The following is a 14194-nucleotide window of genomic DNA, read 5'->3' as shown; positions in this document are numbered from 1 at the left end:
GAAACCCCCCCCCCAAAAAAAAGGCAGACAGAAAGGAATATCTTTGGGTAGTTTAGCTTCCATGTTTAGAGGGAAGGAAGGAGGAAAGAGAGGAGGAAGGGACAGAGAGACAGAGTAGGAAGAGTCACAAGAGAAGGGGCTAGAGAGACAAAAAATGAGGCCAAGTTGAAGAAAGGAAGAGTAGAAATCAATAAATCAGGAAAAAGAAAAGCAATTTATAATAACTCAAAGTGGAAATGACCTGAACTCCAATTAGTAGGAATAATAATGAGGATACTGTGGTATATCCATTCACTGGAATACTACTACACAATTAAAAAGGAACTACTGCTGCTCTCAACAATACGGATTAACCTCAATATGTTTGTATTATCTAAAGGATCAAGACAAATGTTTATGTATGATTCCATCTGTATAAATATCTAGAAAATGTACAAGCAGCTTATAGAGACACAGAGCAGAATGGGTGCCAGCGACTGGAGTTATGAGTGACATCGAAGCAAGGATTAAAAAGGAATGGGATGGCTATGCTCAGTATTTTGCATATGATGATGATTTTCCTGCCTATACTTTTATCAAAATCCACAACATTTTATATTTTATATTTGTGCAGACTGGTTGTGTCGATCATACTTTAGTAAAGCTCCTTTTTAAAATATGTGATTCTTAGTTGATACAGAAGGTGCTAAATCTGCTGTATTTTCTCCTACCTGGGTGAAACAGAGTTGAGGTTTAAAATCCCTAGTGTCTTAGAATTATAAAACACAGCAATAAATGTCTTTGACCTGAGACTCTGGTGGCTGAGCTCTGTGCGACAGGGCAGACTCCTACGGAATGACACTTGGAAGAGAGAAATTGTTTTCAGGTGTATGGAGATCAGAATATTCTGGTGCTGGTTTCTGCTAGCAGGAGGATCAAGAGTTCAAGGCCAGCCTGACCTTTTAAACAATGAGTTTCAAAACAACTATAGATAACTTAGAATCTTTCTCAAAGTAAAAAAAAAAAGTATGAAGTGGGTAGTTACCTAGACTATTGGAGAGCCAGGATTTTATCCTGAGGTGTTCAAAAGCAAAATCAAGTCACTCTGCAAGAGGCTGGTTTAAAAACAAAACAAAACAGCCAAGTGGCTTTCTAAGCTCGTTGGGACGCCCCTCAGATTGTCTCTGATCCAGTCTCTGCACAGCACCCCATCTGCCTTTGCAATAGATACCCAACAGAGGCTGCATCCTGGAAAGCCTACATTTTCTCACGTGTTTGTGAAGAGAGATGGTCATGGGATAAAAAGACACATAAAAAAGAGTATGCACGTAGCAAGTTACACCCTTGAATTCACAAAAGGACGCCTGAAATTGCCAATGGCTCTGTCCCATTATCTCACAAATGTAGCTGTTTATTTTCCCATCTCTAACAATCGATTAACACAGAAATGAAAAATTGAAAGAAAAACCCTTGCAGACAGAACTTCATGGCATTTCTGAAGAGACATTGAAATGCTTATTTTTTTAAAAAATTCTTATTTATTTACTATTGTGTATACAGTGCTCTGCCAAGGAGAAATGCTTATTCTTAATTGCTAGCTTGCTCAGAGGCAGGCTTCCGTGTTATGGCAAGTCTTTCAGCCTTTCTGTCTGATATCCCTGCACAGTGAAGTGTGGATCCCTCCACAGGACACTGAGCTACCGTGGGGACTCAGTAATACTGGCAGAGTGCTTTGAGTGGAAGACTTTCCTCTTCTGCCATGCTGTTTCCAGGCACATTGGTTGGTTTCATTGTCAGATTATGAGGTAGAACTGTGGTTCTTAACCCTTTGGTGCTTGAACGACCCTTTCACAGGGGTCGAATATCAGATACCCTGCATATCAGATATTTACCCTACAATTCATAATAGTAGCAAAATTACAATTATGAAGTAGCAACAAAGTAATTTTACGGTTGGGGTCACCACAACATGAGGAACTGTATAAAAGGGTGACAGCGTTAGGAAGGTCGAGGGCCACTGAGGTAGAGGGAAATAAATGGCCTGTCCATAGGAACTCAGTGAGTCAGGGGAGCAGCCAGCCACTGTCTCTGCGAGACTTACTTCTAATCTTGCAACAGCCTCTGGTGTATGCTGCAGTGTGAGGAATGGCAGCACGGCAGCCAGCCGTTGTCACCTGCCTGGTTTTCCCTTCTCTCACTCTTCTGCACTGGCCTAGATTTTCGCAAATCAGCTTTGCCATGATCTACAGAAAGAAAGGAAGGTTCTCAGCACCAGAACAAATCAAAACACACCCCGGAAACTTTTGAGGAGCACTTGTGAGCCCAAGCTTGTTTCTCTTTGTGCTACAAATCACAGGGGTGCTTGCCTTTGTGTCTCTAGATATGAAGCTAAGACTTGACCATCACCCAAGCAGGAAGTCATTTTGTTTTTGTAAATGTTTGTTTGTTTTTTTACTACATTGGTTAAACACACACACACACACACACACACACACACACACACACACGCACAAACACACACACACACATGAGGAAATGACAAGCTCTAGTGTTCTTGGCAACAAAAATAACCATTGCTAATATTTCAGTGTTGTTTAGTTTTATGGTTTATTCTGTATAAAAAGCGAGACAGATCGCCCATGTGATGTTCATTGATATACACCACCACTTTATGGCCTCTGGTGTCATCGTAGACCATCCTCCTGTTTTCGAGGTCCCACCTGGACCTTCCTTCTAACCCTGCCACACCCGTGCCTTGCTAGGTGCCAGGTTGCTCTGTGCCCACCCCCACGCGGTCCACTGTGGCTTGGATAGCAACACTTCCTCTTCCCACTTCAGCTTTTCCATTTCCCACCTTCCAAAGCTATGCAGTGTGCTCCCACACAGGACTTTTCTCTGGGGACCGTTGTACATCTCTGGCTCCTGTTGATGGCCACCTCCACCAGGACATAGGGTCTACCTTCTTTCTGTCCACTCGCCCCATTCCAGGCCCGGTACAAACAACACTTGCCTCTTGAGCAAACAGGTGATCTCGCCATTCGTATCCATCTTAGGCATTGGGATAGCCTGTGGCCATGATAACTTTCCCTTGGCTTGGCTTTGTTTTGGCAGGAGATTTCAAAGCCTGGGGATGGAAAATATCTAAAGGACATCCTACAGCAAAGAGAGAGGCCATCTGTGGAAGATTTCCAGAAAGAAGAGGTCAAACACATTCTGTCTAAAGGTCGGGCACACACCTCCAGCCCACAAAGGTCATTGGCACTTAGAGGAGATTAAGAAGGAAAGAGAGACAGCACCAGGGCAGTCACTTGCTCTAACCCTTGTGCCTTGGGATGCATTTCTACAGCAGGCATTGCTGGGGTCAAGGGTCAGTGGGTATCAGGGACTTTCTCCCTTCAGCAGCTGGTAACGGCGAGTGCTCGGTTGTAGCACGGAACGCGGAATCAAATTCTTACTGCTGCTTAGTCCTCTTTTCTAAAGGCTTTTGGGTAATGGCCTCTACAAGTGCTTTTGAGGGGTCAGTGAGACGGCTCAGATGGGAACAGGCTTGCTGCCCAAGCCTGGAGACCTGAGTTCAATCCCTGGGATCCACATAAAGCTGAAAGGGGGAGCGCCAGCCTCATAAAGCTGTGCTCTGGTCTCCACACCTATACCATGCTATGCATGCCCACGTGCATACGTAGCATATACACATAATACAAAATAATAACTAGTTTGTAAAAGAAGGGCATTTTAAGCTTCATTTAACTCATTTTCCTATTGATCAGACAGGCTAATACTTAAATAGATCAGTCACTCCTTGGTAAGTCCTCCTGTCAGTGGAACCCCATCTCCTTTCCTGTGCCTCCAGGGATGGAGCACACTTCTCATTTCTGTCTCTGGAGTACATTTCCCATCCTGTCTTCTCTGGGATGAAGGCTCCTACCCTGCTGACTGGAAATACAGTGTAGATGGAAAGTAGCCAAAAGCTACGGGCACCGTCCTGAGACCCCAGAGGAGGATTTGTGAGGGCATTGGGTAGGCAGAAGAAGCTAAAACAGATCTTAAGGAGACGCAGATTCAATCCTGACCTGGCAGACACCACTCCACCAGGCTCCGAGGCATATGCTGTCCTATTGGAGTGAAAATTAAGCTGTTGTCACAGACACCAAAATGCAGTAGCTTATGTTATGTAAAAGTTTCGTTTTTTCTCAGGTAACAACCCTGGCTGGGCAAGTTGACCTGGGCAGATCACAAACATGGTCCCATGAGGTCACCCAGCAACTAGGTTCATGTGTCACTCTGACTCCTCAGGCCATGGGTTTCATCCCTGAGTGTAGTCTCTGATTTTAGGAACGGGGAGGGGAGAAAGGAGGGAAACAGCCTCCTGGTGAATGTGACCATGGTGTTGCGTCCTGTAGGCACTCGTGTGTTCCACATGGCCACAGTACTCCAAGGAAAATAGAAGCAGAAGCCCTCTACTTATCACTGTGAAAATATCTGATGATAGGATTGCTGTGTCTGGTAGTTCCAGAGGTTTGGGTTCTGACTTTATTGTCTATGGGATGTAGCAATGTAAAGAATATCATGGCTGAAGGGCAGGCCCAAATGTCCCACCTCATGCATCAGAGAAAGAAAGAGAGGAAGGGAAGGGGCTAGGCCAAGAGATCAACCATCTCCAGGGAACTCACTCTCTCCAGCCAGGCCCAGTGTCCAAAAGTTTCTAACATTTCCCAGTAATTTCATTGAATTACAAAACCATCATTGATGAACCGAGGCTCCCATGATCTGGTTGCTTCCCTGTGACTGATCCGCACTGTTTGAAGACTTCATCTTCACCGCAAGAAAGAGCCTTGTGGGGAGACATCTCAAAAGCTCTTCGTCATGTCCCCGTCAGTCAGTGTCAGTACAACATGCACTGGGGAGGGCTGGGTCTGCCAGTTATTTCTAAAACGCTGTGTCACGTCTGTTCTGCCACTTCTAAAACACCATGTCATTTCCATCCTTCATAAGCCCCCAGTGCTGAGGTATTCTGTCACTGCTGCTGAGGTTGTTGTACCTGGAGGCTCCACAGCTCTGTGGCTAGAAGTTTCATTGGGAATTTTGAAACTTCCAAGTAGGTCTCTAGCATTTCCCCAAACCAGAATCTAGTAGAGGGCAAACAGAAAAGGCAAGGCCGGAGGGAGACCTAGATCTATCTTGGGGATGCTTTCAGTGCTTTCAGTCACTGTAGTGACTTGTGTCATCCATCCGAACGCATTTTGATTACAATTAATGGAGCTCATTCCCAAGGTGGCGCAGTAGGGGGCGCAAGTGAGGTGCTAGGGTGCGGCATTAAAGAAGGCTCTCGATGTCAGAGCTGTGTGAGGAGAGAGAGCTGTCGTCTGCAAGATCCTAAAAATGCACACTTCTTTAAATTAGCATAGGTCACTTCTGCTAGCTGTAGCCCTGATGCCGCCCGTAACAGCAATCGTGTTTACTAGAAAGGAACGAGTGAGCATGTGCTCCGAAGGGAATCCAGACAGCAATGCTCTTCTCAGACTCCCACATGGACAACTTGTTGATACAATACAAAGCTACTGTCCACTCAAATGGAAACCGCTGCCTGTAGCATTGCAGATAGACATCAACACCAGGTCAGTTGGTCCATCGCTTGAGGACAAACGTGATGGAGCACAAACATCGAAAGAAGCTCTTGTCTTGCCTCTGGTATTCTACTCAGCCAGTTGTTATTAATTATCATTATAATATGCATCAATGCTAGGCGCTTTCCTCAATTGCTCTCCACCTTATTTTTTAAGGCAGCGTCTCTCACTGAATCTGGATTTCTCCAACTGGCTAGGCTGGCCAGTGAGCCGCAGGTCTGCTAGTCTCAACTTATCTTCCCAGGCACAAACACCTACACTTCCACTCCCTGTTCTTATGGATGCTGGAGACCTGAACCCAGGCTTCGGGACTGAACAGCGATTGTTTACCCACCGAGGTGTCTCTCCAGACTCCATTCTGATTGTTGAGCTATTTAAGATTGGACATTATTTACAGAGATCCAGAGGCTTCTGGACTTTTCCAGAACAAATGACAAGCTCCTCTACGTTCTATACTTTCATCAAGTGCCGCAGAGCACTGAAGCTGAGGCTGTGTGGCACGGGGCCAGTACCTTTACCAAAAATAACTTGAGCTCCCACTCACCCCCTGCTGCTCTCAGTGGAGTGTCACAGGAGCCATAGAAAGCTCAGCAGCCTCTTCTCTGGCAGGTGAGGCAGCTCTAATGAAAGCCACTTGGCTCTCACCGGAGAGGAGGTTTGCTCTGCACCAGGTCACCACTCTACCAGCTTTCACTAAATAAAAACAGATGACACCCAATCAGGTGGAAGAAAACGTGGAACAACTTTGCTTTCCAGGTACTCTCCTTCCTGTGGCCACCAAGTCTGTGTCACCACAGTGGATCACAGCCATCTGTAACTCCAGTTCCAGGGTCTCTGACACCCTCTTCTGGCCTCTGTAAGTGTCAGGCTCACACTTAGGGCACAAACATACCTGCATGAAACACTCATACACATAGATAAAAATAAATCTTAAAAAAACCAAAACTAAGCCAAAGTTTGTATGTAAGGTTCATGCTGTGGGATGGGTCTTCCACATGCATATGCGTGCACACACTGATAAACCAAAGTGGTCAATAAACAAATTAAATACGATATATAGGAAATCAGCTATAGCTTACGTGGGGACTAATTGGGAGCCTTCAGAGAAGACAGCGGCACAGAAGACTTCTTGCTGACACTACTTCCAAGCTAAGATAAGAAGGATGAGACTCTTTGAGATGCATCAGGGGAAACATGGTCCAGTCAGAGGGGCTGTCACTAAGACAGTGTGCTTCAGAAGGCTGAGATGGGGGCTAAGGATGCAGGGCAGTGGGTGGAGCCCTCACTGCCCATTCTGGATCCATCCGAGCCCTGCATGAACCAGGAGCACTGATGCACAGCTGCTGTCCCAGCACTCAAAAGGGAGTGGGGGGTGGGGAAGATCAGAAGTTCACACTTATCCTTGGCTACAAGAGCGAGAACGAGGCTAGCCTGACATACACGAGACCCTGCCACAAGACAGACAGACAGACAGACAGACAGACAATAAATAAATAAATAAATAAATAAATACGATGAATAGTTGTTTTTTTTTTTTTAAAGGTTGAGCTACAGAAAAGAGCTTGACGTGTTTAAAAAGCTGCCATCAATGGAAGCCAATTAACTCTGACCAGCCAGCTGGAACCATGTGCCATGTCTGAAGAAAGCATCAGCCATCTAAAGAAAAGAATGCGCAGCAGGGAGATTGCTCTGTGGATATACTACAAGTGTGAGGACCTGAGATCAGCCCCTGGAACCCATGTAAAAAAAAAAAAGGTGTGGGGGGCACAAGCCTGTAATAGTGCTAGAAAGTGGAGACAGGCAGTTCCCTGGGGACTCATGTGCTGCTAAATGATCGTCTCAAAGACAAACAAACAATAAACATGTATAGCTCTCTGGCTTCCATATGCATCTGCACCCATGTGTGTGTGTGTGTGCGCGCGCGTGCACACACACACATACACACAAGCAGGCACACTCGATCTGAAAACAGAAGAAGGGATTCTATGCAAGACAAATGTGTATTATAAAAACAGGTCGTAAGGGTTGAAACCAAAGCAGCAGCAGGTATTAAAACAATATTTTTTGGTGTGAGGTAGACTTATCTAGAGAGAAAGGAATCCTCCTGTGACGCTGCGCCCGGCAGTGTGTAGATGCGCATGATGCAAGCCGAGAGAGTCCATTAGGCACCGCTGGCTTCGGCATCTCTACTGTCTGTCTTTCCCTGTCACCAGTGGGATTTGCCTAATTCATAAAAGAGTTAGGAGTCGTCCTGTGATTGGCACATCACAGTCTACTCTGTGTGTGTGTGTGTGTGTGTGTGTGTGTGTGTGTGTGTGTGTGATATCAGTTTGACTTCAGTGTTTTACCAACCAAATATACTGCATTCAGTCTTGCAGTCAAGGAATCGTTGTCTCTTCCCATCTAGTCTGGCACTTCCTGGTCTGATGGAGTCTTCCTTACTTCCATACCTGTTTTTCTCACCTATGGCTTCTGTTATTGTGGGCCACCCATTTCCAGCTTCTTATGCACCAACTCATGCTCTGTTCCCGCGACACGGTAACGGGTCTACAGACAAAGTGTCATAAAGACAGACGTCATTCACAAGCGTGTTGGTCCATACCATACCGCTTGCTCTTCTAATGCAGCCCTCCAAACGACTTCTCCACTTTCTGCTCATTGGGTGAAAGGCTGACATTTCAAACATCATTTTTTTAATAGAGCGGAAACACGAAGACAGAGCAGATGGCTTACAATATAGCAAAGAATTCTTCCCATCGGGATCTCTGCTTTCTAGCTGCCCCAATTTAGTCTCAGTTCGGTGATACATCCTTGGGTGATTTCTCTTCAATGACTGACTAATACCCACCAAGCCGAGATGACTAAAATGAGCTTTCCCACTGAGAAAGGAAGTCCTGTATGATCTTAGAGATGAGAGGAGTTTGGTGTCATCAGATCTAACGACCTGTGAAATAGATGACTCTTTCTCTGTGACTCTTGCTGGAGGTCACCCAGCTCATTTGCTCTGACTGGGGTCACCACCGATGACCAAGAACGGGATAGCTTTTGAGTGCCGGAAGTGAAAAGACCTACCTTGGAGAACAAGAAGCAATTGCATGTTTGTGACATCAGCTCCACACCGCCCCTTGGCAATACTCATCCTCCTTTTGTTCTGGCAGTCCTGGCCCTGTACTGACCAGCTGTGGGATGGTAGGAGAGTCACCAGGGACCACCGCTTCTCAGTTTCAGGTTCTGTCACACCTAGGTGCTAAAAGCATGTCCGCTCTTCCCTTAGCAAAGCCGGAAGGGATGATAGTCAGAGAGGATCAGCAGTGATCAACTTAAGAAGGCCCTAGAATCAGGAGCAGGTGCATTGAAACCCTTCACACATACTCCCCTGCCCTCCCCGTCCCCCCCCCCCCCCGCCCCTTCTTAGTGTTCTAGGAATATTTATAGGCAATCGCAATGTTTACCATGGGCAGCTATATTGTCAGGTTATGGAGGTTTACATGAGAGCTTGGTAATTACACAAAGGAGCCACACCTTAATTGGTGCAGGGGAACCTACAAAGGACAGAGCAGTGTCTGGTACAAGCTTGCCACCTTGATAAAGGCCCAAGATTTATTGCTCATCTTTCTACACAGAACTGGGCTTTGAGGCCAGAGTAGACACAGGCGAAGAATCAGCTCCTGGGGAAACTTACAGTCCTGATGGGAAGACAGGCTCCAGCAAGAAATAGTGACAATAGGTACAAGCCTAGAGCTTGACAGCAGGGAGACCTCATGGCCGAGGTGAGCATAAGCCACCGGAGATGGCTCTGTCGGTACCTGTAGAGGTCACAGGTAAACCACGCAGCTCAGTGTCCCTGGGCACAGACAAACCCTTAATTGGCTCTTCTGGGGAAAAAATGAGGTTGAAGGGATGGTTAGGGCACACAACGCTGATAAAAAGAGTCCGGTGTTGTCGTCTCTAAAAGACAGGTAAGAACTGGGAGCTTTTTGCCTCTAGGCTGCTAGCGCAGGGAAGGCGGAGTGTGCCCCTGGGAGAGGAGGTGGGATAAGAGCAGCTGGGGGCCAGGTGGGCGGAGGCTTGGGGGAGGGGACCCGTGTGCTCCTCCTTCTGGGCCATCTCTGCTTCCTCCTTTCTCCCTCTTCTCCTTTCTGGTCCTTCTCCTCCTCCTTGGGGGCCTGGAGCGGCTCCTCCTCCTGGCAGGCTGCCGCCCAGTCAGCTGACGCCGCGCGCTCCAGTCTCGCCTAGCCGCCGCTCTCCCCCAAAGTGGCTGCTGGGCGCCGGCGGGCCGCCCACTTTCAGGCTTTGGGGAGACCGGGAAAGCGATGTGCGCCTTCTGACGCCTGGTTTCACTGCATCGCCTTGTCAACTTTCACTCCCTCAGTCTCTGTGCTGACGCTCCCCACATCCCTCCTCGAAGCCACTCAGGGTGCCTTGCGCAAGCTGGGGGCAGCAGGGTCGCTGTCTGTCTGGGATGGCTTCCAATTTTAATGACATAGTGAAGCAGGGGTACGTGAGGATCCGGAGCAGACGCCTAGGGGTACGTATCATCGTTTCCGTGCTCCCTGTTCGCGACTTCAGGGTCTGTGTCCGCTGCCAGCATCCCGGCTTCTGGCGCCAGGGACTTGCACCGTGGCTCTGGCAGCCCACGTCCCAGGCTACCTCAGCTGCAGCGCTAGCGCCAGCGTCTGGGTATGTCATGGAGCTATCTTTATCTCTCGGATAGCTTGACTTTCTAACGGTGGCCACCGGAGCCCATTGACTCGGAATAAATATTTCCCGGTAGTCATGGTCGCTGGATCTGGAAAGCCCGGCTTGGTGCTGAGCTTGCCGGATGTCCCCGGCTCGCGTGCCACTCGCGCCAACTTAACTTTTCCAGGGGATGGATAGAGGCCAGGACACAGGGCAGATGCTCTGAGGAGGGGATCAAGGTCAGTGACTACCTGGCCCCAGGGACTCCTTTCTGCAGCTCAGGTGTTAGCAGAGGTGGAGAGAGCTGGCTTTGGGCAGGGCCAAGTCCCTGGTAGAAGCCCAGATCTGAGTCCCCCAACTCTTGAGCCTGGCAGCCGGTTAATGGTTGGTTGTTTTTTTTTTTTTTACAATTCACCTTCCGACCACTGGACGATCATGGTGCCTGCGTAAGAGCTCCTGGAATAAGAGAAAGAATGAATGAATCCCGGTGGCTCCCTTCTTAAGACTGCTTTTCTTTTCTCTTGTTGAGGGCACTTTAGGACAAAACCATCTTGCCTCTCTTTGGGTTTTAAGTGATGGTACAGTCTTTAGGGAGGAGAGGATACTGGAATGAATATATATACATACATACATACATACACACATACATGTATATATACAACATATATGTATCTATATGTCTATATGTCTATGTATATATACATATATAGTGTGTGTGCGTGTGTTTGTGTCTGTGTGTGCACCTGTGCATTTCAGGCTACCTCATTTTTTCTTGCCATGTGTCAAATACTGTGGCTTTTTTTTGTTGCTTTGCATTTGCCGGGGGCTGGGGTGTAATGCAGGGCTGAGAAGTAAGTTTACTTAGCAAGGAAAGGTAGTGTTACTGAGAGTGTCAATGGCCCAGCTAGGGTGAGCGATCCACTGAATAGCTTTCTCCATGGTATCACTTACCACTCTTTTATTTGGTCTCTGGATTTGTTAAAAAAAAATGTGCCTTTAATTTGGCTGTGAATAAAAGAAATGTCTCAGTAGTAACCGTGGCTAGAGAGGAAGGTCTGCAGGGGAGAGACAGCCTGGATTGTTATAAAACACTTGCCTAGTTCCTTTGGCCTATTTCTTTTTCTTTGCTACCCCCTCCCTTGTTTGAACAGTGAAGTTCTCTCTTCTGGGTCTGTTGTAAACACAGCAGAAAGGAGACCAGTAACACAGCTAAGCAACCTTCCTGGATTTGCTACAGTTTAATTGGTTCTCCCTTGGGTCCTCAAACCAAGTGACTTCCATGTGAAGTAGAGGAACTCGTACTTCGTGTTACAATGCTAAAGAGTGTGAGAAAGCCACATCTACTTCATCATGTCAATGGAAGGGATTGGCACTAGAGACTCATTCCGTGCTGGAGAGCATTCCAACAGGAAGAGGACATGCATTATTAATGCACAGAATATGAATTATTCATTAGGATCAGGGTTGATGCCAAATCCTGACAAGGGTGACTTATAGGAAAAAACTGGTTAACATCACTTCCAAGGTTTTTCCCCTATATTATTGCAATTGACATAATACAGTTTCATGTGCCTGCCAGCAAATTTTGGATAGATATTAGAGGCAAAAGGAGAGGAAACAGAGTCTAGTTGGGTTTGTTTTATATTTACAGTATTTTTGGGCAGTCCAGTTTCTCAAGACATAATCATTTTGCATTTGTTTTCTTAAATAGACACAAGAATATTCATTGAATTATGGCTATCATGCACAGATAGAAAAGTCAGTCTATGGTCGGGTAAAACAGGCCTTATTTGGTAACCTTGATTCTGCCGATAGACCAGCCTGCTAAGACGCTCTTGTGTTATAATTTATAAAGAAGGCTGATTACTTTGTCACCAGGACCGAATGCCAACTGAAGTTTTGGGAGACCCTTGGGTCATCTGGGGGGGGGGGGATGGCAGTAAGGACCCGGCGTCCTAAGTCAGGAATGTTGGTGGTGTTAAGCTAGGCTGTGTATAGCCTAGAACAGTTCTCAATGTGTGCATTCTGGGCACTGTGTAAGTTCCAGAGAGCTAAGGAAGTGGTTCTGGCAGACTCAGCAGGCAGAGAGTATACGTGGACACACCCAGCGACCATGCAGAGTGGAGGATGACCTTGCAATTGGTAACTAATATGACAATGGCTTTATTAATGGAATCTAGACAAGCGTCTGTGGGGGTGGGACGGGGGTGGGGGGAGTCATGTCTGGGAGTGTTATAATTAAACAAGTAAACTGCATTTCATGGTGACCAGCTGTTGTGTCAAAGAATGTCCCTAGGTTTGGGGAAAAAGACAAGATTAGGAATGACTTCTGCTTGTTGGTCTCATTAGGCCTACGACCTTTGACCTTCTTTGGCTTCAACTTTTCATTGTCTATACAGTGTGTGCTATTTAAAGGTGTTCTTGTGGCACCAAATACAATAATATCCGTGCACGCGCAGAGAGCGTCCATAGTATTGATTCTTATTGAGGTCTTGTGTCTAAGATGATCAAAGATGAACTAAAGGCGGTGATAACTTCTCAGGGCTGTGATTTCCTTACCTTGTGTCTGAATGTGCCCAAGGACAGACTTTATCATTATTACTGTTTAAATTTATGCTAGCGAACACATCAAAACATGAAAGCGGTCCATATTTCTGGTACTGTGTTGCACTTCCACGCGTATGTGGTTTAGATGCTTAACTCAGGATAAGTATCTTATCCTCACTCACTCAGTGAAATCACTTTTCATTTTGAGGCAGAAATATTTATCTTGCTCCAGATCTTTCTTTCCTTTGGATGAGGTTCTTGTAAAGGTATGTATGTGTACATAAGTATATATTTAATATGGTTTGTAATATAGTTTGTAAATAAGACAGGAAGTAAGCTTGGAACACCTCTATTCAGATGGGCCACTGACGGGTCACCTTCAATTAAAGTCTTAACGTTTGCCCTAAGCAATCGAAGTCGGTGTAAGCAACCAAAGTCGGTGTAAAGGGACTCTTTGCTTTGAACGGCAGAAAGCCGAATGAAATCAGCTTCTCTGTGTTGTCACGTCTGCACTCCCTAGTGTTATCCACACTGGCTCCTCCAGGTCTCAGCCTGTGCCCTGGGTACAACGTTTGTTCAGGAATGTTGATGTTTCTATTTGGGGAGTTGATGGGGGAGGCGGGGCGCAGCTATCTATAATTATCTGGTTCTCCAAAGACACTCGAGATTTCTTAGATGAGTGGAATAGGGCGGTGTCTGTGCCATTAACCCGCTAAGTGTGTTATTTAGATGGATTACATTTGGATCTTCATTTGGTTTCTTTCTTTGTGGAGAGAACTTTCTATCTATAATTATCCTGGCTGATCCGCAATGCAATTCTCAGAGCTTAAACTTAGAACTATTTTCTTTATCTACACATAGTTCCTCAATGGCTTAGTGTTAAATAACCTTCTTTGCTCTAATCTAACAGCTTGGCAGCCAGGGCCACTTGAGATCCTCTCTGGCCGGTTCCCTGCCCACCTCCCCAGCTGAGAGCCTAGGAGGTCTCAAGCTTAGTGCATATGCAGCCTTGGTCTATTTAGCCAGCCTTGCTTCTCCTAGCATTATCTTCATCTTTACCGATAGACAGTGTTTTGGTTGCCCTGGCAAAACCAGTCCTCAGCCGGAAACCAAGCAACGCTGACACCATCTCTCCCCCTTACCTTGCCTCACACCATTACAGCCGGTCCATCAAGGGGCCTTGTGAGGTCAGCCTTTGAGATCGATCTAGAACCTGTCTCCTATCATCTGGGCATCTACTGGAACCGCTGTGGTTGAAGCCCCATTCATTCTTTCAGGTACTGGGGTGACTGCCGAGTGTGTCCTGCAGCCTACATCTTCATCCCATTCTTCCTCAGCACCACATCCCCTGTAGCCTAGGCCTC

General features: G+C 46.6%; 1 protein-coding gene across 2 annotated transcripts in view; it reads left to right on the top strand.

Annotated features, from left to right (window-relative positions):
- Window positions 1–9741: 9741 nt before the first annotated feature.
- Window positions 9742–14194, top strand: part of DOK5 (docking protein 5) — a 145194-nt gene continuing 140741 nt past the window's right edge. The window contains exon 1 of one of the 2 annotated variants that reach the window (XM_084776765.1): window positions 9742–10131. In XM_084776765.1, the coding sequence (XP_084632891.1) occupies window positions 10066–10131 (66 nt within the window). In that variant the 5' untranslated portion in view covers window positions 9742–10065. Of the gene's footprint in view, window positions 10132–12395; window positions 12426–14194 lie in introns of those variants that run through there. The other variant, XM_084776766.1, reaches the window with a different exon arrangement.

Source organism: Acomys minous (genome assembly GCF_964271855.1).
Source record: "Acomys minous genome assembly, chromosome: 3".
Classification (NCBI taxonomy): Eukaryota; Metazoa; Chordata; class Mammalia; order Rodentia; family Muridae; genus Acomys; species Acomys minous.
This window is presented reverse-complemented; position numbering and strand designations above follow the sequence as displayed.